This window comes from Thamnophis elegans, chromosome 3 (assembly GCF_009769535.1).
Source record: "Thamnophis elegans isolate rThaEle1 chromosome 3, rThaEle1.pri, whole genome shotgun sequence".
Classification (NCBI taxonomy): domain Eukaryota; kingdom Metazoa; phylum Chordata; class Lepidosauria; order Squamata; family Colubridae; genus Thamnophis; species Thamnophis elegans.
Genome location: NC_045543.1, coordinates 68,071,408 through 68,096,411, shown reverse-complemented (window position 1 = coordinate 68,096,411; position 25,004 = coordinate 68,071,408). Strand labels below are relative to the sequence as shown.

General features: G+C 39.9%; 1 protein-coding gene across 1 annotated transcript in view; it reads left to right on the top strand.

Annotated features, from left to right (window-relative positions):
- The window catches only part of ADAMTSL1 (ADAMTS like 1), a 542,768-nt gene that overhangs the window by 419,219 nt on the left and 98,545 nt on the right, over nt 1-25,004 (top strand). The window contains 5 exon segments of the mRNA XM_032212442.1: nt 53-103; nt 3,271-3,475; nt 6,930-7,077; nt 13,132-13,216; nt 24,056-24,345. Of these exon segments, the coding sequence (XP_032068333.1) occupies nt 53-103; nt 3,271-3,475; nt 6,930-7,077; nt 13,132-13,216; nt 24,056-24,345 (779 nt within the window).

The following is a 25,004-nucleotide window of genomic DNA, read 5'->3' as shown; positions in this document are numbered from 1 at the left end:
TTTTATTGTGTGTACCTTCTACTCAGAGGGTTGGCATTATTGTTCCTAACAGTGATGGATACAAGCAGATCATGCCCTATGACCTCTACCATCCTCTTCCTCGGTATGTAAACCAAATACTCTATTTAGAAAGTATAAGAAACTGTTTTTTGTGTTTTATTGACAAGCTAACAGAGTGATAATCATTCACCAGCCACATGTTCTTATTCTGGTGCTTTTTCTGCATTGTTTTCTGATTTTCTTTACAATTCAAGCAAAATATGACTTTTTTTTGTCCTAAGTATTCATACAGAATAATTGTTCATGACACAATAATCAAGAGTTTTTTTCTCTCCACTGGAAAGTTCACATGAGACTAAGATAAAATTTCATAGTCTTCCTCCCTATAACACAGCGTGGATAAATTTGCTAAGTGAACACTTGCATTTTCATTGGATTTATCTTCTTAGTTGCATTTGTAGTCCAGTCAAAAATGCATTTAAGGACATTTTCATAACATTAAGAAATTATAACATTTATCTCTTTATTAGAACAATCATCTTAATTTCATATATTCAAAATCAAGATTTCATGATCCACATAAATAAATTGTGGGAGACCTTAATCTCAGGCTGGTGCTATTGAATACCAGTCCTATCCATAAAGACCATCTTGGTCATTGATTTAATTGTACACAAAAATATAGAGATGGTGTTTATCACTGAAACCTGGGTATGTTAGAAATATGGGCATGATTAAGATATACCTATCTGGATTTCATGGGATGAACCATGAACCCCAAAGAAATGGAGATCAAGTGGGATTGTGTATAGGCAGGTCTGGATAATAACTGGAGCCCTGTCCTGTAGGCATTGGTTTCAGCTCCTATATATGCAGTGGGGTAAGGGAGAAGCTGGGAATGTTTCTCTTGTACCATCTTTCAACTGTACAGTTGCATCTCTATTCACATAGCATCCCTGCCACATAGCATCCCTGCTTTTGTATACATATAAATTTATATGCTTAGCAGGAGAAAGAGAGGGTGTTATTTCTGATTCCTGCACTAAAGAAACTTTTCAAGATAGGAAATAATAATGTGCTGCATTGATCAAAATTCATTAAAATGCTTTCAAATCTTCAACAGCTGAATCACCAATCTAAGTGAAACCGTTTTTGGAATGGAATATGGTTTTTATGGAGTGTCCTATTAATTACTATAGGATATAGTTTAAGCAATTGCAAATAAACAGGTTTTTTTCCTGGATAACCTGGTCCCAAGCCATGTAGCTCATGGAAGGTGACAACCAGCACCTTGAATTGTACCTGGAATCAGATTGGCAGCTAATGCAGCTCCTGCAGGAGAGATGTCATCTGCACATATTTGCTCAAAACCATGTGAGCTGCTGCATTTTGAACCAATTTGAGCTTCCTGGTACTTTTCAAGGGCAGCCCCATATCAATAAAAAAATATATATACTTTAGTGTTGAAATGAGGGGTTCTTGGTGTTCTCTGAGCTTGCTTGTTTTTTTGCATATGTTTCATTATCCTAACTAGGTAACTTCATCAGTATTAGTGCTAGCTAATGAAACGTCTGCAAGAAAACAAGCAAGCTCAGAGAGCACCAAGCAGCCCCATATAAAGAGCATTGCAATAGTCAAGAGAGGAAGTGACTACAGCATGAGTGACATACATACATGCATGCATGCATGCATGCATGCATACATAAATATATGCTTACATATATACATACAGATTCGCATAGACGCACACATTGTACATACATATTACACTATAGCGTTTGGAAAATTTACTGGTAACACTGATCTACAAGGAGAAAGCCTCAGAAATAAAGGTAGCTTAATTTTACCAGAATGGGTCACTAATAAAAGAAAATTAAGTCCTGAGTATTAATTGGCTCCAGTTTCCAAGATACAGATTCCGGTCAAAATAATTCAAAATTACAAGGGGTGTATGTGATTATGCTCCATAACTTTTCTGCAAAATGTGATATAGCAGTGAGAATGGTGCCACACCAATTGTTATAAAATTATCTTTTTATTGATGCCAATTCATTTCTTGGTTTTTCATGTAACATTTTCATGCTTTTTGCATGAAAAACTGACAAGCTCTAGCATCAGATTAAACAGTAGGTTTCATCTTTATTCGGCATCTAAACTGCGCTTTTTGACTTTTCACTTGTGAACTGTAGTAGATTCATCCCTGGGGAGACTCCAGCAGTAATTGGCAAACATGGACAGACTCCATTCCCCTTGCTATCTTTTCTCCATGCCTGCAATAACCTGGTGAAATCTCTACTCATGCTCATCACTCACTGCCCCACAGTTCAAAGGGGAATAGTCTAAAAGCAAGTGTAAAAAGTGAATTTTCAATGACATGTTTGCACCAAGTGATATAGGACCTAAGCAAATTTTCCACATGTTTTTCATAGTCATCTGCCTTGCTGTTCTCAAAGTGAAGATAAATTCATATACTTCCATGTGGTACCATTTTCATTGTCGCACTTTGTCGAGAGGTTGCGAGGCATCATGATCATTAGACACCTGTCTGTGCCTGTGTATACATCTTTATTGCGCAATATCTTGAAAACCACCACCATTATCACCTATTTTCTAATTCATCTAATCAAAATATGTAAAATTAACACATTTTATCTCAAAGGTTAATAATTTCCAAAAATTTGTAGACCAGTGTAATAAAGAATGATAGAAGCTTCAAAGTTTCTTTAGGGTTATATACAGTAGCATGCATTGAATGGAATTCCAATTTCCTTAGTTTATGTCATGTTACAGAATCAATCTTAAACCAATCATTTTTATCAGAAATTGGACATTTCAAAGCCAAGTAGTGGCTGCTGAACTATTGGATGTGCAAGCAAGTAATATGGCAGCGGTGGTGAGTTCCTACCGGTTCGGCCAACCTGGTAGTGGTTTGGCGGCCTAGGTCGCTGGAACCAGCAGTGACCCAGGCCTGCCATGTCCCTGAACCAGTTCTCCCGGCGGCGCTGTAGGCACCGCCATCTTGTTTTTTGCTTCTGCGCATGTGCAGAAGCATTTTTGTTGCATTGCACATGTGCACGCAGCATGAATTAAGTGCATGCACACGCGCAAAGCGCACACAACTGAACCAGCAGTAGTGACTGCCAGAACCCACCCCTGTAGGGCAGGGCTTTGCTCCTTCTACTAGGGAAATGCGACTGTAGTCTAAAGTACTTGCAGTTACACAGACCAGATATGGTTGCCTTTCTTCTCAACTGTTATGTTGTTTTGAAGGTGGGAAAGCACCCCGTGGACTGCCTGCTCTTCTTCCTGCGGAGGAGGCATTCAAAGCCGCACGGTCTCTTGTGTGGAAGAAGACATCCAGGGATTGGTCAGCTCTGTGGAGGAGTGGAAGTGCATGTACACTCCCAGGATGCCCATTGTTCAGCCTTGCAATATTTTTGATTGTCCTAAGTGGCTGGCTCAGGAATGGTCTCCGGTAATTACGTTCTTTTCATTATTGAACTTTATATTTACAGTAACTGAAATAAAGTAATTAAAATGTCTGCATTATGAAAATACTTACAATCCTTTCCGCATTGGTATCCATATATAAGTACAGCAATGGGGAAAAAAAGATCTAGTTTAATTAAAGGCTATGCAGGGGAAGTTTGTTAGAAACGGTCAAACCTTTTAATAATTTAAATATGAAACTGATTCTTTGTAGAAGGGATACTGAGGCAAAACACCATGCAGAAAGTTGTTATGCTACTTTTAGGGGGGAAATGAAGATATAATGGAGAGCAGAGATACAGTATAGAACACGAGACCTGAATGTTGATAGTGAAAAAGATGTGGGTAGTGTTAGGTAAGCTCCCCATTGGGAGAGTGAGTACGTTCAGCGAAGCATTGTGAGAGTTGTGTTGGAGAACACACAAACCAGTATACAGAGACCAGGGACGTGCAGTCACTAGAGGCAAGGGAGAAGGGGCCTCACCAGTCTCCTGAGGGAAAGGAAAGAATTTTAAAGAATTTTTAAAAAATAATTAAAGCCAGGGTAGTTGCTACCAGATTCCAAGTCACAGTGGCTTGGTGTCTGCTCAGTGTTACCTATAGGAGGAGGCCAGAGAACTTGGGTCCTCCTTTGCATAAGGAATTTTTCGCCTTTTAAAAGTTAAGAAAGGGTTAAAAAGCAAAAAAAATTGTATGCAAAGGAGGCACTGATTCTCCCGCCTCCTGATCTGGGAGCAGCGAATCATGCCTGTGCAAGGGCACTTGAGCGACTGCACAATCTAGCAGTTTCCATCGAGGGTGATTCTGGAGAGGTTGCTCTGGGCCGCCAGCCGCCGTTTCTTCAGCAGCAATTTCTTCTCTGCCCAGCATTTTCTAGTGGGTGGCTTGGCGTCTTTGCTGCAGACCCGGGTCTTGGCGACTCCCGCGATGCAAAGTGCCCCACTGGGCACTTTGCATCGCGGGAGCCGCCAAGCGCCGACATTCCCGCTGCCCCGGCCTGCAGCCAGCCCAGCACCGAGCGGGGAGGATGAGGAGGACGAGGAGGAGGAGAAGAGCGGTGAGTCCTTGTGCCGGCTGGCCGGCCAGGCGGGGAGCAGGTCGGGCGGGGGGTGGGAGGGCTGGCTGGCTGGCTGGGGAGGGGGATCATGGCCACTCAGATGGCTCCCGCCACTGCCGACAGCAGCTTGGGTGTCCCGGCACCGTCCGAGCTGAAGAAAGCAGAGGATTGTTCGTCGGAGGAGGCAGGGGGAGCAAGGCGGTGGAGTGCGACGGCGGCGAGAAGCAGCTTGGACGGAGCCAGCCCACCCCTCGCCCAACCTGCTCCTTGCCTGGCCGGCCGGCCGGCCAACACAAGAACTCACCGCTCTTCTCCTCCTCGTCCTCCTCCTCGTCCTCCCCGCTTGGTGCTGGGCTGGCTGCAGGCCGGGGCAGCAGGATTGTTCATCGGAGGAGACGGGGGGCAAGGCAGCAGAGTGCGGCAGCGGCGAGAAGCAACACCCCCGCCGCTGTGTCTGACAGGCATCTCACGTTTATGTCCGCCATAAACACGAGACGCCTGTCGGACACAGCAGCGGGGACGCTGCTTCTTGCCGCTGCTGCACTCTTGCCTCACCAACGGTAACCCTCACCGCACGTCACTGACAGAGACACTGCAGTTTAAATAGGCTTTTACTCAGTTAAGGGATAATCCAAATAACATAGTCCAGTATCCATATATTCAGTCCGAACACAAAGTTTGCTAACAGTTGCAAAACTTACAATAGCTCACGGCACTTTCTAACAGCCAGCTTCCCAAAAACACTCAGATCAGATCAGCCCAGCATCTAACGAAACAGAGAGCTAACAGTCGTTCTGGCTCCCTCTTATGGCCGATTGATGAAAACAGCAACCAATCACATTTTACAGTATGATTTAAAGAAACAGGTACAGCATTACTATAAATAAATATATGGTTTATATATTGCCAACCCAACCGTTAGAATTATATTCCTAACAGGTAGGTCTTGATTTTGTGTGAACTGTGAAGTCAGTGGAGACTACAATAGAATGGAGGGCACTTCCCTGTATTGTCAGGGCCTTGTCTTCCCTCTGAAGGTTGAGCAAATTGGGAAGATAAAAACTAAAGAAAAAATAAAAAAAAATGGATACTATTTAGAAATGCTTTCAAGAGGGAAATATAGAATTGTAATCTTTAAAAGTAATAAAATAATAATAATAAAACTAAAGTAGCTGTATTATAATTCATGAAAGTTCACTAATGAAGTGATTTTATCATTTATAATGTTCTGCTCTTTGATCAGAAACTAGAGATACTGGATGATCAGTATCTCAGTTATGATATATAATGCTAAATGACTAAATATAGTAGTGAGGCCAAATAATATAATACTTATAATGATCCCTGATTATTTAAATTTCCAATTTTACTGATAATAAAATAATTTTGATAAAAATGTAATGTTTTATTTTAATAATATCCTTTTACCTATGTATAATTCAGACATATTCTAATTCTTTAATATGACAAATAAATATTTGTCTCCATTTTTATTTGGTTTTAATGTTATGCCAAAGTATGATCATGGACCATTCTGAATAAATTATTGTCTCTCAAAATTATAGGATAAGAGGGTCGATTTATTAAGCCATAGTGTATAATAAATTTCAGATGGAATCCCTTAATGTGAATAACTAGAAATTTAAATGATAGTTAATAAATTACCAATAGACATTTAGGGTTTTTTTAAAGCACACAATCCAACAAATATAGAGTAGGATTAAGTAGAATTTAATAACCAGGAATATTTCTAATAATAATTTCTTGCAGAACTATGCATGCTTAATTGGTTGATTATGTGCCTACCAATGATGTCAGCTGATAACAGCCACTTAGACAGGCTGTCTACAGGATGATTTGTCCCCAGCTTGGTCTTTCAGATCTTCCAATGGTGTACCCATTGCTGCTGTAATCAACTCAATCAACTCATCATTGTTGGTTGATCGCCTCTTCTCTTCTTTCTTTCCCAGGATTATAGTATTCTTGGGTTTCTCCTAATATGTCAAAATATCATAATTTGATCCTGGCCATTTGTGAGAACTCTGTGATTCATTTGTTTGTTTTCAGCCATGCATGATATTCTTGACTCTTCTTCAGTACCAAAGTTTAAAAGCATCAGTGCTTTTTCTGGTGTGCTTCTTCAAAGACCAACATTTGTTTCTCTGCAATGTTCCATGGACAACCGTTGTCCACACAATTCTGATCTTTGTAGGTATAGGCACCTCAGAGTATCTGAGCCCTAACCCTAACCCTAACCAAATATTTGGACAGTCCATGATACCATTCAGGTTCTGTTTCTCTTTCACGTGGCCGGTTAAGGGGTGGAGCAGCAAACCTATTCATGGTTATTAATAGAAATAATTGATTATGGCTTTCCTTTCAGTGCACAGTGACATGCGGCCAGGGTTTGAGGTATCGAGTAGTTCTGTGCATTGATCACCGAGGGATGCATACCGGTGGCTGCAGTCCTAAAACAAAACCGCACATCAAAGAGGAATGCATTGTCCCTACTCCGTGCTACAAGCCAAAAGGTAAATTAACAAGCAGCCTAATCCAGGCAAGCAGTTATTGAAAATAAGTGCATTTTCCCCCAGTGGGAAGATGATTGCACTTTTGGGTTGTGTAGCTGAGAGCTAATGCCTGAGGCTTCTTTTAAGGAGCCAATACTGATTGTCATGCTTTGACAAAAACAGATTTCCTGGCAGGGACTCTAAGCCTATGTAATCACTCTTAAGCTCTACTTGTCTGTAATATGGTATCTTTATGGATGGAACAAAGGCAGAGGAAAAGAAAATGCTATTACCACAAAGGAAGTAAGAGGGCTAATATATTTTGGTAATAAAATTAGGGACAAATTACTCTTGAGCAGATGTGGATCCACTGATCAAGGGTTTAACTTATAATAGTCCCAAAATTGAATTCAGGCTCTAGTATTCACTTCCTTCCTGAACTAGCGTACCAATCTTTGGCTGAGGATTATTGATCCGTTAGCCACTATTTTGTTCTGCAAGTAAATTGTTAATTTTTGCCAAGTGCTACTAAAGAGAAAATAGGTTCCCATAATAAATACCTTTCAGGAATTAATGGTAGCATAAATACCTCATTATAGTGCTGTGTAATGAGAAAACTACAGATTATGGTTATTTAAAGAGCAGGATCCATCTTTGCAGTTAACAATGCAGCTTCCCCCCCTCCCTCCCAGTTGTTCTATTTGGCTTGGAAGTGCTGTACTGGTGATAATTCTTCATTAAGTGCACTGGTTGAGTAAAATGTAAATAATATAGCATTCTGTAAATTAGTAAAGTCTATAAACAAGTAAAGTTGCCTGGAACTCTGAGATTTAATAACAAATAAAGTGTTTAAAAGGGACAAAATACAATGGGAAATAGTCTCTGCAAGACATCTTTTTTATAATTCAATGGGGAGGGAAGTAGTGAGATAAATTGTTTCTTACATCCTTTATTTAACAAACAATTTAGCTTTATTTACAAATTTAAAAATGTAAATAAGACTGACAGTAGTACCTAACAGAGGCTTGGTCAGCTTTTTACAGTTTTTTTCATAGACACTGACTAGTAAGCAGTGTAGGTTGTTGAGACTTCAATTTCTATCTCCCAAAAGTGCTTTGGAGCACATGGGAATGCAAACGTAGCACTTTTCTACAACACCTAAAGTGACTGCATCTTTTAATGGGATCACAAGAGAGAACAGTATAGAATGTCAGCACTGGTTTATTTTTGTTCTATCTGCAATGGAAATCAAGAATATTCCTCTCAAACAACATGGAGGATCTGGAAGAGCTCAAACCAACAACATAATTACCGATTCGAGCTACTAATATTCAAAGACATTTCAATCTAGGATACGGGTGTCAAACTCAAGCCCGCAGGGTGCTTAGATCTGGTCCATGGGGCTGCCCTGAAAATAGCGAAGGACTGGCCCGCAGTGCCTCTGCCAGTGAAAATGGAGCTTGGGAGCACATTTTCTCTGGCAGAGCGCTCAGGTCACCACAGGCACCCCCGACACGAGTGACACTGAGCTGGCCATGCCCACTCTTGCCACACCTACTCTCTCTCTGATCTAGGGCTACCTCTCTGCTTCTGTAGGGAACCTGTGGTAGGTTTGTTCAATTGCAGGTCGAATCTTCTCTAACGAAGACAAGGACTAGGGGTGATATGAATACTAGAGTTGCTGTCAGAGAGAAAAGGGAATCAGCCTATTCTCCCAAAGCACCTGAGGGCAAGACAAAAAGTAATGGGTGGAAGATCATTAAAGAGAGATCCAACCTAAAACTAGGGAGAAATTTCCTGACTGGGGGAACAATTAATCAGTGGAATAGTTTGCCTCCGGGAGTTTTGGGTGCTCCATCACTGGAGGTTTTGAAGAAGAGACTGGACAGCCACTTACCCAGAATTGAATAGGCTTTTCTTTTTCTTTTTCTAATGTTCAATTCTTTGTTGGGTAAGATGGGAAAGAGACCTCATACATAACAATAAATAGCTTGGCTACTTCCATAGTGCAAATGTAGATTTCTACAAAAGATTTATCCAGGATATAAAGTATGCAAATATATTTATTTATTACATTTTTTGCTCAGTCACCTCAATTCAAACACACAGATGTCAAACTCGCTGCGTCACGTTGCTGTCATGTGACATTTCATGACGTTTTTCCCATTCACGGAGCTGGGGAGGGCATCGCCTGGGCGTTACGCATCCAGCCGCAGGATGTCAGTTTCAGACCCCCTGCATGGCGAGTAAAGCAAGGATAGAGAAGCTTTGACAGACCTTAAAGGATAGAGAAGGCCTTAAAGGCTGACTAGTCCGATCAAGCAAGAATTCTCTGCCTCACCCAGAGTCCCATCTCTCCTCTAATTCCACCATCTCCATTGCTCAGCTGGGCCTAACAAATGCTCTTAGAACACTCCGTCTTTCTCCCTCAAAAGAGAAGTATAAGCCATGCAAGAAGCATGTTACTCCTCTATTTCCTAATAGGAATCTTGCTTTACAGAGCCAGGTCAAACCAATTTGCCTAGCACCTATCCTCCATGTTCTTCTATATACACAAGAATTTAGGAAACTGTAGCTGCCTGTGTCCTTTTCCATGTACACGCAGGCTTAAGTGATGTAACAGAGTGGTCTCAGTTTATTTTGTTCAGTGAAGTGTGGGTCTAGCCCTTCAACTAAATTCAGGGCCCTGATCCTGCACTAAAGAGAAGTATGCCTTTATGTAAGTCTAAAGTTGATGGTTTTTACTTCAGACTATTTTTTTTAATCGTATATTTAATTTCACTTTGAAAGACGCTTCATGGCAGATTTAAAGGGGACGTGCAATATGATAGCAAGGAAAATTCAGAAGTGTTTCTGGATGCATGTCATGTTCTGCATAGTCTCTAAAGCTCAAATTTTAATATTAAAGATACATTATTCAATGTCAATTGAATTTATTGTATTGAGCCCTTTAATAAACGTATTGAGTGCTCTAATAAACTAGTTCAGCTACACTTAACCCTTAAGTCAATCTTGCTAGGGAAGTTATTGTTTGAATAGCTTAAATGAAAGATTCTTTGGTAATGTCAAAGGAAAAAACAAAAGTTTATAATAAAATATTTACAGCATGTTATTCATATGGCTTTTACAAATACTACAAGAAACCATTAGCCCCCTGTATTCAGATGATTTCATATTGCTTTAAGAGTGTGACTATCAATTTGCTATGGATAGTCACACTAAAGGGCCAGTGCCGCTCCATAGTTTAATACAGAGTTCTGTTCCCATGAGAACACAATTTGGCTCCTCAACTGAGTATTTTATCAAATGTTTTTAATGCGTTTCTCTGATACTGATCTTAGAGGGGAAAGATAGAGAATGGCGCTGCTTTATCTCAAAAATGACAGTAAAGCTATTCAGCTCACTTTGAATCCACAATGTTGATGAACTGATAAACTCTGAGTAGAAGGACATCACCAAACTATTTTAGTTTTCTCTTTATTGAACCATCATTCATCACATCTGCATTTTCTTCTATGTCATAATAAGCTGTCAAAGTGGAACATAGCAGGACCTTTTTATGGACTGTAAGAAATATTGCCACTCCCCCCCCCCACCCACTTTGGGCCAAGCAGTGCTGAACTGCATAGGCCTACTACCGTATATACTCGAGTATAAGCCGACCCGAATATAAGCCGAGGCACCTAATTTTACCCCAAAAAGCTGGAAAAGTTATTGACTCGAGTATAAGCCTAGGGTGGGAAATGCAGCAGCTATGGTAAATTTCAAAAATAAAAAATCAGTGTTATTTGAAACTCAAAGTTATGTTTATTCAAGGGACCCGCTTAATTAAAGTGTTCTATAATATCAGTATGACTTATAATACTGCAAGTCTGCAATATTAAAATACTTGTATAGGGGATCCCCGGGATCCCCCGAAGAGATCAAATCACAACCAGTATGCCACCTTCTTGGTATATTGTTTTTATTTTCACTGAGTTTTTAAAAATGAGCATTATTTCATCCTTTTTTTCTTTATGTTTGATTGGTATCTGCAATTTGTGTTAATTCTGTTCATACATATAATATAAATGAAAAACCCAGCTCTCTTAAAAAATATTTTAAGTTCTTTCTGGTGCTCCCTTTTAGAATTGGCCAACTAATATTTCTGTTCGCCCAACTAATGTCAGGCAGAGTTAACTGAAAAAGTAATTTTTCATGAAAGGACATTTTCCTAGGATTTTAATTGTTCTTACTGTCAGATTTCTCGTTATTTCCAGCTTGAGTCTCCTTCTGACAAGTTTCCATTGCTTCTTGTCCTGTCCTCAGGTGCCGCCGCCTCCTCCTCCTCCAACAGCACCAGCACATTTGCTGCCCAGCGCTGCGGCTGAGGTGAAGCCGCCAAAGCTCCCGCTGGTGCCCCCGCAGCGTTGGGCGGATATCCGGCAGTGCTGTTGGAGGAGGAGGAGGCGAACCAGCCTGCCATCGCCGGCCACCGCTAGCCCCGCCACTCTTCCCACCCCCTTCCAAGCCCCACAGTCCAGCGGATGGAGCAGAAGCAGCTCGGGGGCTTCGCTGCTGCTCCCCGCATTTGCTGCACGGGGATCCCTTGGAGAGGGGATTCCAGCCTGCCATCGCCAGCCACCGCTAGCCCCGCCGCTCTTCCCACCCCCTTCCAAGCCCCACAGTCCAGCGGATGGAGCAGAAGCAGCTCGGGGGCTTCGCTGCTGCTCCCCGCATTTGCTGCACGGGGATGCCTTGGAGAGGGGATTCCAGCCTGCCATCGCCAGCCACCGCTAGCCCCGCCGCTCTTCCCACCCCCTTCCAAGCCCCACAGTCCAGCGGATGGAGCAGAAGCAGCTCGGGGGCTTCGCTGCTGCTCCCCGCATTTGCTGCACGGGGATCCCTTGGAGAGGGGATTCCAGCCTGCCATCGCCAGCCACCACTAGCCCCGCCGCTCTTCCCACCCCCTTCCAAGCCCCACAGTCCAGCGGATGGAGCAGAAGCAGCTCGGGGGCTTCGCTGCTGCTCCCCGCATTTGCTGCACGGGGATCCCTTGGAGAGGGGATTCCAGCCTGCCATCGCCAGCCACCGCTAGCCCCGCCGCTCTTCCCACCCCCTTCCAAGCCCCACAGTCCAGCTGCTCCATCCGCTGGACTGTGGGGCTTGGAAGGGGGTGGGAAGAGCGGCGGGGCTAGCGGTGGCCGGCGATGGCAGGCTGGTTCGCCTCCTCCTCCTCCAACAGGCAACAGCACTGCCGGATCCAGTTGTAGACTCGAGTATAAGCCGAGGCGGCTTTTTTCAGCCCAAAAAGTGGGCTGAAAAACTCGGCTTATACTCGGGTATATACGGTAACTTGGAATCACTCTGTACGCTTCAAAGAAAAGTACTCTTGTGTACAATACTTCCTATCAGTAATAATAATCATCTTCTCCATTCTGGAGGTTTCCATAGTATTGGACAAATATGAAAAGAAAGAAAAAACCCTCATCTTTCACACTGGAAAATGTATGGGCAGTGCGAAGCTTATACATGTCTTTGACAGAACTGTGTCAAACAGAATAAACCAAGATAGGAAGATATATTTTGGCTCATAGGCAACCCCTCCATGCTTTTCCTTTTTACACAATCCCGGCAGTTTTGAATTAAGCATGGGTGTCTATCTTTTGCAGCAGGAAATCTACCATTAACTAAAATTTGCCTATGTTTTGAAGTTGGTTTAACATCTTGACCTTTTCTAAAATTATTAACCATGCTTTTCTGATTTAGATGAAATAGGAAACTACAGTTAATTGAAGAAGTACTCGCTTTCCTCTCTTTCTCATAGAAGCAGAGCAAAGAGCAGTATGCATAGCCAGAAGGCTCATTCATATCTCATCTTATTAAATTTAGTCTGATTGTGTGAAATAACATTTCAGGAAGCTTTATACTATGTAAGCATTGTCTAGGTGCACTAACGATTGGATTGGCAGATATTTAGTAAACATGGAATAAAAGCAAAGTAATTCCTCTTTATATAAGTTACAAAAGAGGATTATATTTTTTAAACTACATTATTTTTACATGTTTCCTATTTCCCTATGATTGTTTTTCTAGAAAAACTTCCTATTGAAGCTAAATTGCCATGGTATAAGCAAGCACAGGAGTTGGAAGAGGGAACGGCAGTTTCTGAAGAACCAACGTAAGTTTTAAAACATTATCTACTGAAATCATTACACTTGAGGATCCAAGCAGCACATTACAATTATATATGATGTTGGAATTACAATGTGAAATAGACTTAAATCTGCGTGGAGCTGAGGTATTTTTTATGGATTTCAAAACACTGAACTACCCAATTTGTATTGCATTTGCCGATGTATGCTGTCTATGAAGAATTAAATCACAATCAATATGGTATAGTTTTGGGACTTTATGGTTAATTCATGGAAGTATGGTCTTTAGGGGTCTTTACTCTTGTAGCAACTTTTTTCATTTATAATTAATGTACTTCTCCTAAATGTTGATGTCTTATTTTGATTTAGTTGCTTGAATAGTACAGTACAAATAAAGAAGAATATTTGTAGCTCAGGGTTGAAATGAGGGGTCCTTGGTGCTCTCTGGGCTTTACTTGCAGACATTTCATTGCCCAAACTAGATAACACTGATGATGTTACCTATTTTGGGCAAGGAAACTTCTGCAAGGAAACAACCAAGCTGAGAGAGCACCAAAGACCCCTCAGTACAGTACAAACTTTCCATGTGCCCATATGCTTTAAATTTCATGTTAGATTAAAATCATTCATGTAATTCAACTTGATACTACAAAAAAATCTCTTTGTGGCCTACGAATAGCTGATTTAGATGTTACATTTAGGCATGAGGAATTTTATCTTCAAGCATACAGTTAAAAAAATTCAAGAATTGCATTGTGGCTTTCTCTGAACTCATATAGATATTCACCAGATAGCCATCGTTCTTTTATTTCCAACGTTCAGCTGAAAGTCTCAATGCTTAATATAGCAAAATGGCACCATAACAAGTATAAGAAGGGAAATTTGGGGAAAGTGTGAGTTCAAGGGCTTACAGTAATTTAGCCAAGTGGGAATCTCAGGTCAGACAGAACCATTATGTAAACATGGAGGGAATGTTTCCATCTCTCAAGGCCAAAAAAAAGAACAACCCAAAGTCTACTGACTCGAAAGGACAAGTGGAAAAAAAAGTCTAGGATAGAGTTCAGGAAAGTAAATATCTATTGATATGCTAGGTGAAATTAGGACAACTAGATTTGATTTCAAAGTGGGGGGGACTAAGGGGAAAAGACACTTTTTCCTGGAAAAAAAGTTTAATAACTTTTTCAAGGTCTTCTTTTCATGGTATTTTTGATAGTGTTGCAAGACCATAAATGTAGCAAATTGTCTTCAATTCTTTAAGGAGCAACTCACAAAAAAAATCAAAAGCACAGGATTGCAAGCAGATAGGAGTGACTATTGAATGTATTTTTAGGATCAGTTTCTACCTTTCAACTCATATGTACATATGGATTTGATTCGCTTTTCATTTTCTTCTAGAGGAAGATATTTTGGATAATCAGAACACTACATTTTACTTTGCAAAATGATGACATTTTAGATCTGGAATATATCTCTGTATATTATGCTGCTTAGTGTTTATGCACACATCCCCTGCTAAATCTTTCATGTGTGCTTGATCTTTTACTGCACCATTGCTACATTTCCACTCATGCCAAAACAAGTTATTTCCAAAGATACCTATTTAAAAAAACCTTATACTTTTTTCTACACAACTTGATATACCATAAATACCAGAGCATTTCATTTCTCTGTTGTGACCCAGTGAGTTTGCCATGACTAAAAAAGCATTTCTTTATTTGCTCATTTTATAATAATGCTTTGTTGAAATAGCATTACTTGCACACACATACACACGTCACACACATACAGTGTTGTGAATCATGATGAATCTAATCCCTATAACTTTGTCTTCATATGGTTACAATAAGATGGAGAGGTAGACCAAAGGGAGTCAATCGGTTAAGCCTTTCCAGGAGAAATTTCCATTAGTCTGGCAAAAGTCACCTTGTGTGAGAGTTCCTGTTGTTCAGAGTCTCATCCCTGCTTTGGACAACTCTGAGATTTTTCAGAAAGTGAGGATGAGAGAAGTTGCAGAAGAAAGGTTTTTTCCTGACTATTACAGGTCACAACTGAGCCATCAGAGTTAAAAGCATCTGATAATACAACTCATAAATCTGTCTGGATCAGTTTTAAAACCAATGAGGCTGTGTCTTCCATTACTATACTAGGAAACAATTTCAGAATTTCTTTCCTTGGAATATTGGAAAACTAGCCCCCCCCCCTCCCCATCTGTAGTTGAAGTGTGTCACTAGGCTCTCTAAAATTAAAAGAATTTTTCCCCTTCTAGTTTCCATAAACAATTATTTTGGTAAGAGAATCTTCTGATGTTCATAAACATATCCTTATTCTGCTCTTGAATTGACTTCAAAGAAGTGCACAGCATCGAGAAGGTTGTATACAACAGAAAACTCACTGCATAAGTGAAGTGGTGTGTGAATATGTCAGAAAAAGAAAGAAAAAACTATTAGAAGAAATACAATTAGTCCTCAACTTCCAACCACAATTGGGATCAGAAAATTTGTTGCTAAGTGGCACAGCTGATTTTAGACTTGTTTGCTATGATTGGTAAGCGAATCACCCTGATCATTAAGCAAGACACCAGATGATCGTGATTTGCAATCTTCCTTGCCAGCTTCCCCATTGACTTTGATTGTTGGAAGCCATCTGGGAAGTGTGCCATGGGATCTGGGACATGATCCCATGTCCACAGGATGCCTGAACCGTTATACATACAAGCTGCTTGCCAAGTGCCCAAATCACAGACTTGTGAATGCAGGGTTGATGTAACCTTGAGGGTAGGTCGTAAGTCATTGTTTTTCAACCGTTGTAATGTTAAACCGTCATTAAACAAATTGAGGATTTCCTGTATGGTGCACCTGGAGTGATACAAAATGTGAGGGAGACTTCATTTGGAAATGGTTAGAATATATGTGATATTTCACAAAAAAATTATCACATAAAATATGTGTGGTTTAGTTGGCGTAGTGGTTAAGATGCAGGAAATTGTGAATTCTTGTCCTATCTTAGATATAAATGCTGGCTGGGTGATCTTGGCCCATTCCCTCCTCTCAGCCCAATTTACCTTATAGGCTTGTTATAGTGGGGAAAATAAAAGGACGGAGGAGGAGTAGGTATGTTTGCCACCTTGAAATTATTTATAGAAATACTAAAGGTGACAGATAAATAAATGTGATGGAAATTGAGATCAGAGAATCCATAATATCATAGTTGTTGTTTTTCTTGTTTTACTTAAGAACTTGGAGGTTACCTTTTCCCAAATTCTATCAAAACCACTCTATCATCTGTTTTAAAATAGTTGTCCAATCTCTATATACTACTAGTGAAGAAGATCTTCAGTCACCCCCCTTTCCATCTTCAAAGCATGTTTTGCCACGGGCATCCAAGGGATCAGGAAAAGAGGGGAAATGCCAATACATATGTAATGATGTCATCATGCAAATACCACAACTTATATACTCGTATCAGATGCTGTGACACAAGTACATAATCGTAGCATGTGTTATATCACCACAGTCACACTGAGTCTTGAGAATTTTTTTCTATATTTAGCAAAAAAAAAGGCTGCTTTTTTTACCAACTGTCAAATACAGATGTATACACCATTTCATTTTTAAAATCTTTTCTACAGCATAATGACTTGTACTACATGGATCATGCTTTTGGAGATGTGCAGTCACTTGCATGACCTGCATATTCATTGACTGCAGTTTCACAAAAGTCATGTCTGGCTGATACCTTGCATGCTAAGGAAAATCCTCTAACTTTGAAATTATATTCCATGGCATCTTAAATTTCCTGCCCAGCATATTTTCTTTTCTGGCACAGATACAGAGCATATCTGGCTTTTCCTAGAGGCAAAGGATAGACCATAGAGCTCATGATAGTGCCCCTTTGTTGGAATGTCTGAAAGGATGTCAGAAAATCAAGATGGCGGCCATACCAGTACAGTCAAAGCTACCCCCCTTTAAATAATGCCTGTCATCATCTTCATTTAATGACCCCATAATCCCTTGCGGGGTGGAGTCTAAGCAACTAAATAGAGCTAGCGGAGAGAGAGTTTTGATGGACGGGTGCTCCTCCTGTCAGGAGTGTGAAGTTTTGTTCAGTGGATATATTCTCAGTGTGCCCAGAGAGAGAAATATGTGCCTCTACCTAGGATCGAACTCACAGCCTCCTGATTATGAGGTGAGAGTTCCACCTCCAGGCCACTGCCCCACTCCACTCCACCCCTGTGATGCCTGCAAAATGGAGCAGTACTTTATTCTTGTACTTGCAGCTGCCGTCTTGACTGTTTTTAAAATTACTTTTAAAAATTGGAATACAAAAAACTACTTAATAACAGAAAAAAGACAGTAGTGGTTATCCAATGAGAAAAGAATCTATAAACATTGATAGTGATTAAATAAACATAATTAAATGTGAGGGGTTAAAGAAGGAAGGGGGAAAGATCCACATAACAATGCATTTATTATCAAAATAGAATTCACTCAGTTATTAAACTTACCATTTATTTATTTATTAAATTTACATACTGCTCATCTCACTGTCATGCATCTCTGGGTGGCTTGCAATTTGATGAAACAATATTATAAAGATTAAAACAGTAGAACAATAAATGTAAAATGAGCAGACAAATAGCTAAGATGGGAGGGATATACAATGAGAGGAGGTGAGATCTTTAAATATAGACCCCCCCCCCATGGGTCTATATTAGAAATATACTGCTTCATCATTTTAGTAAAAGTAAAGGTAAACGTTCCCCCACATACATGTGCTAGTCTCTCCCGAATCTTGGGGGTGGTGCTCACCTCCGTTTCAAAGCCAAAGAGCCAGTGCTGTCCGAAGACATCATGTGGCTGGCATGACTAAATGTCAAAGGCACACGGAATGCCTTCCCATCAAAGGTGGTCCCTATTTTTTCTACTTGCATTTTTACATGCTTTCAAACTGCTAGGTTGGTAGAAGCTGGGACAAGTAACAGGAGCTCACTCCGTTACATGGCACTAGAGATTCAAACCGCCAAACTGCCAACCTTTCTGATCGACAAGCTCAGCATCTTAGCCACTGAGCCACCACTCAGTGAATATTTAAAAAAAATTATTTTAAAAAATGGATAACACACCTCTCCAGAAACCATTCCTTATTATCAGTAGAGTAACTTCTATTCCATTCCATTATGTAATATTATCCTCTTTACTGAGTCCCAAGCTTGTGAGAGCCCAAGCTCTTTATAAAATGATAAAATTTTATGTATTAGGAATATAAAACATAACATGTATATCTTTAATTATTACATATCTTTCCGAAATTCTATGAATAAATGGAATAATTTGAAAGCAAAGCTGTTGCTGGAAGAACCAAATAATTTATGTTGAAGAACTTTTTCATTTCTTACAACTTCAGCACAAAGGAACCTTAATGTCCAACTTTTTAAACCATTCCTTTAAAGTCTTTAAAGCAAGCATTATAAATCAACCAATTTAAGGTATTCTTTATTTGGCCCAGATGTCCCAATGGAAGATCTTCCTTGCTATTCAGAGCTTGTTATTTCTTTATTTTGAGATAGCATTACATCAGGGATCAATATAGCTCAATCTGAGAACCTAAAGAAGGAAATATCGCCCATCTATCTGTTCAGGATTTTAGTAGAGTGCATAAAGGAATCCAGCCTTCTTTCTTTCTTATCTGGGGTAGCTTGAGATGATAAAGGGTGAGGCATCTTCTCCATTTTGGCAGGGCATCATCATAGTAAAATAATAATGGAAGAGAATATTTGTAGCTCAGGGTTGAACTGTGGGGTTCTTGGTGCTCACCGAGCTTTCTTGCAGACATTTCATTACCAAACTAGGAAACATCATCAAGGACCTCACATTAAAATATCGCTATGCTTAAGTTAAGCTAAATGACTGCTATTCATCTATCAATACTTTCTTCTTGTTGTGCCATATCCATCATCGGACATTGGTGATCAAGTTGACAATCCTATTTTTGTCAACAGCCACGTGAAAAAGTGCTGCTGAGTTTTGTCCAAACCAGTCCCTTATGTTTTGAAACCATGATGTTCTTCTTCTGCCTGGACCTTGTTTGCCTTCAGTCTTTCTCTGGACAATTAAGTGAAGGATGCCGTATTTTTCTGGGTGTCGCATCACATGTCCAAAATATCCTAACTTTAGCTTTTTAATGGCTTTGATGGTTTCCCTTGGCTTTCCCAGGTGGCTTATCACCTCCTCATTTGTGATTTTGTCAACCCAGCTTATGTGTAACAGCCGTCTGTAAATCCACATTTCAAATGCTTCTAGATTCTTCAAGTGGTTTTTTGTCAGAGACCAACTCTCTACTCCGTAGAGCAGGATAGAAAAGATGTAATAGCTGACAAGTCTAATTTAGGCTTATGTCGTGACAGGAAAAGACCCTTTTCATTTAAAGAATGCTGTTCAAGCTTTCTCTATCCTTGCCTTTACTTCACTGATCATGTTCCGGCTTTCATGTAAATTAAAACCAAGGTACATGATCTATCAATATGAGTAAGTTTATCCACCGGATTGGAGCAAAGTAAAGAAAGGCAAATGCTTCAGCAACCATTAAAAATAGAATCCCACATCATAATCCTGGCTAAGCCATGCATTGCCACTGACTATAAAGGTATCCTTTATTAGTCCTCCTTCATTGCTGAAGACTGAAAGATAAACTAGGCCTCTGAAGCACAGATAGTCCTCTACTTAACAACAGTTTGTTTAGTGACCATTCAAATTACAACGGCACTGAAAAAGTGACTTATGATTGTTTTTCACACTTATGACCGTTTCAGTATACCCATGGTCAGGTGATCGAAATTCAGATGCTTGGCAACTGATTCGTATTTATGATAGTCAAAGTGTCCTGGGGTCCTGTGATCCCCTTTTGTGACCTTCTGACAAGCAAAGTCAAGGGGGAAGCCAGGTTCACTTCACAACCGTGTTACTAATTTAACAACTGCAGTCATTCACTTAATAACTGTGACAAGAAAGGTTGTAAAATGGGGCAAGCTCACTTAACAAATGTTTCATTTAGCAACTGAAATGTTAGGCTCAATTGTGGTCGTAGGTCGAGGACTACCTGAACATGCCACTCACATAAAATGGTCAATTTCCTCCTACGCAGGACGCCAGGACTCATGAAATGTGCATACCTAGTTCTCCTGCTAGAATTAAACAAGTGCAAATGTGAACTTTCTTTAGCTTTAAGAAATTTATGCTGCAGTAATAAGAAGTTACAGTTCCTTTGAAAAATAGATTCATGGCATCTTTGAAACAAGAGAAATATTTTCATGTCATCAAAAGTAACTCTGACACCAAAAAGCTGGCATGGCAGGCATAAAACCTCGAGTTGTTATGAAAGTGGGCCAAAGTACTCCTCGGGAGAATAATTATGCATGCATATTTTTATAAGTAAGGGTATAAATATTAAGTTCAAGTTATTCTTTCTTTTGTATATTTCCTATGTGCCTTCATTTATAACAGAGGTTCCGGATAGACAATTGAATCTATATTTATTTTCATTTGGCAGTCTGGTTTATGAGTTCTTGCCACTTGTTCTCCATTATTAAACTGTTTTTCTAATTCTGTATTTAGCAAACTAATTACCCTTCAACATGCAATGGGAATTTAGCACTGTCAACATATGTCAAATAGAGACCATATTGCTTACATTGGAAAAAGGATTATTTGAATCCTACCCTTATTTCAGCCGGAGAACGTGCAGAATAAGTTAGCTCTGCATGCTGGAAATAAATGCAGACATTCTGTTACTGAAGTTACCAGGGGACCTTGGGTGCTTTAGATGTTGGTTTCTGATTCTGACCAGCCCCAATCTCAGTCTCCCATGATCGGAGCTGCAGACAAGCAACATCTGGCAGCAACAGATGCCAGCTGGAGTCCCATCCCTTTGTAGGAAGGGAAACATTGTCTTGTCATATCTCCAGGAATACTGTATGCTTATCCAACTTGTCACAGTCACTTAGAAACCAGAAATTTTAGTCTCCCTTTCTGATGTTAGGGTAGCCTCGTTCCTTCATCCTGGCTCTAAAAAAAATATCAAGCTAACTTTCTGAATAACCTGTTTGAACAAACCTGTTTAAGAACATGATAAAATGGTCTAACTACAAAGAAGATAATTCTGATGCTGAGAGCTCCTCATTGTGCAGCTAGGAAATGGGAAATTGGTGCCAACAAAAAAATTTCTTCAGTAACTTAACTGCACAGTAGGGGACAATTTAATCTTAAACTGCATCCTTCTTTGTGTGCTGTCATGAAATATTTAATTTTTCACTGCATTAATTTTCAAAAATCTGTACCCTAAATAGTCGTCAAACGTATCACTGGAAAGGAAAATGATTACTAGCTGTTTTTAGTTTATATGTAAACTATTTTATTGCACAGTTCTAAACTCATAAAAGCAGTGCAACTCCTAAAACCTTACCTGACTGGGTCCTGCCATATACCAGTTTAGATCTTCCAGCATTTACAGAAATATAAAATAAATTTGCCCATAATGCAATTCATGCACGACACCCCCATGCCCTGGCCCTGCACATGTGTACGTGACACCCCTGCTCTCCTCCTCCTGTGCATGTGCATGCGATACCCTCTCACCCCCTTTTGGGCCTAACAGGCCTCCCTGAAACCTCCTGGGACCAAAAACGGGCCATGGGGAACACACCGCACCCACCCCCCAGTGCCCTGTTTTGGGCCTAGCAGGCCTCCCTGAAGCCTCCTGGGACAAAAAGCCATTTGGTGTGTGTGTGTTTGACTTCTCCATCCTCCTTGTCATTCTTTGCTCATAATTTTAAACATCTTCTACAGTCTATTGTAGAGAATTTAAAAGTTAATGCTTCTTTTCCCTATAAACTAAGATAGATACTCTCACAGTATCTATTTAAAAAGCAGAGGCTATTACACTATTTATTCATGAGATGATTTTTTATGAGGAGCCATATTTTTCAACATGGAATTTGAATTTAAAGCACATTGGGTTTTTTTTTTAAGTTTAAAAATAAGTCATTTCTTTCTGAAGGAAGAAATAATTGAACAAAACTTAATATTACAAAGAAAAGAGACCTTAGATCAGGGGTGTCAAACTCAAGGCCTGCGGGCAGGATCCAGCCGCGGGTTGTTTAAATCTGGCCCATACGGCTGGCCCAGAAATATCAAAGGATCATCATAAATTCTCTCTATGCTTTTGAAACAAATTATTATATGGTATAAACCTACCTTTTTAGGTTCATAATTCAACATGTAAAATAACTGTTCAGGAAACAGAAACTTCCCGATGTTATTTCCTGTATTTCAGTTATGAATTATTATGGTACACTTTGACTTCATTAATAATGAGTATAATTTATGCAATTGATCACACCTACTGGATAAACATCTGTGTGTTTTTCTCTCACTGTAAGCAAATGGGTAGCAGTGAACACTAAGCGTTCCATCCATGTTAACAATTTGTTAGCAAATACATAGAATGGTAGCCGAAATTACTGAAGCATCAAGCATACTTTTATAGTATTAACATTTATTAAAAGATAAAAATTTTCATTTGAAGTAGTTGTATATAGAACAAAACCATAAACAGATCTTTAGCTTTTTGGCGAGAAATTTGAGCCACTGTTCTCAAAACGAAGAACTAATCCTTTAAAATCATATGAGTAGTAGACTTTCAAGGCTGTTTTACACATGTTTAATATTTCAGTTTTTTAATTTATTGAATAATCGTTATGTGTTTTGTTATTTCTGTTCTATGCTGTCTTACCGACATTTATAGATGAGGTAAATACTGTTAGTTAGATAATCAGATAAACAGTTCAAAATTCTGCTTATCACAAAAGCATTTTAAAATGTGAACTTACTGTATCTCCATCCAAGAACATTTAACTATAAAAATGGTAAGTATTAATGCATCCCAGCTGGACTCCTTTGGTGTGGGCAGGTATCCTTAAGATGCCTTTCTATGCTCAAATATAAAAATATAGGTGGCCCTGAAACATCTTCAGAAGCAAACTTTACAACAAAGATTGTGTTCTTATTTTAGTATGAGCTGTGGATCCTGAATCCATGGACAGGCACTTCTGTAGTTGTCCCAAAGGCGCTTTTTCATGAGGCAACTGGAGTTTCTGGTTTTTCATTGAAGATGTTTCACTTCTCATCCAAGAAGGTTCTTCTTCAGCTTCAAGCGGTTCTTGGATGAAAATTGAAATGTCTTCAAAGAAAACCCAAAAGGTTCAGTTGCCTCTTGAAAAATCTCCTTTGGGACAACCATGACCTGGATGACTCAGAATCTCCATAGACATTTCTGTAGTTTCATTACTTGAGGAGAGGGGGCAGTGAATGATTTGAAGTGTGCCTGAGCAGCCCTTAGATTACTCTTTGTTAAAATATTCATGACTGGCAGAGACATGGGAACAAGGTCAGCCAATGAATAGGCTGTGCAACTGGGACAGCCAGTGGGAACTATTTGGTGACTGAGAGCCATGCCAGACGGCTCGGAGCCGGGTCATGGTTTGCCTGCAACCTTCTGAGTCTGTACAGTGAATTGAAACAGAAACTTAAGCACTCTGATGCTCTGAAAAGTAAAGAAGCAGTCTGTCTGGGCTTCTCTGCTTAAATAAACTAACTGCTTGTGTTTCCCTGTAACTCTCCTGCCTTGTGTTTACTTGGAAGAACCACCTGTTGGTATTGTACATATATTCATCTATTCTTATGTACATAAAGAAGTTAATGAATCCTGCTGCATCAGTTATCTGTGTGTGCTTCTGGATTTGAATTAATGCAACAAACTCTGACACTCTTACATTCTGTCTCTCTCCTCTCACAATGGTTTCACCTTCACAGGTTTATTCCTGAGGACTGGTCTGCCTGCAGTGTGACCTGTGGAGTGGGTGTCCAGGTGCGGCTGGTGAAGTGTCAGGTGCTGCTATCCTTCTCTCAGTCTGTGGCTGATTTGCCCATTGATGAATGTGAAGGGCCCAAACCAGTGTCCGAACGAGCTTGCTATGGTGGTCCATGCAACGGAGAAACTGGTGAAGAGACTGATCTCCTGTTTAGGGGCTCACAAGATTTTGATGAACTTTACGATTGGGAATATGAAGGCTTCACTGAATGTTCTGAGGCTTGTGGTGGAGGTGAGTTCCATTTTCAGTTTCTCTCATTTCTTTGTTTCCTACATACTGAATTGTGGAAGTAATGTACTTGGATCCAGATTATATTTTTTACATTTAGACTTCATTGAAATCAGTCATGTCTACTAATAGAGCCAAGATCCATCTCAAAGTTAAAAGGATTGAGATTTCAAACTATGTAACAGAATAATAGAATAACAGCATAACAGAGTTGGATGGGACCATGGATGTCTTGTAGTCCAACTCCCCCCTGGGTGGAAATAGCAGGAACCCATATATCATTTCAGACAAATGGTTGTCCAATCTTTTCTTAAAAATCTCACCCACCTCTCCAGGCAGGTCATTCCATTGATTGTTCCAACTGTCAGAAAATGTCTCCTTAGTTCTGTGTTGGTTCTCTCCTTGATTAGTTTCCATGCATTGCTACTTGTTCTCTTTTCTTATTTTAATTGATTTTTCTAGAAAATGGTAGGAAGACTAGGTTAACATCTAGCATATATGATGTGTTATAAATTAACCTCATACTACCAGTAATTCCCTAAATCCAATCTAGATTCTTTCTATTCACCAAAATGTAAATTCGGTCAAAGGTAAAATCTTGGGTTAGTGGTGGTGGTATTTTAAAAAAGATTTTCTATTGCTAAGCGAGACAGTTGTTAAAT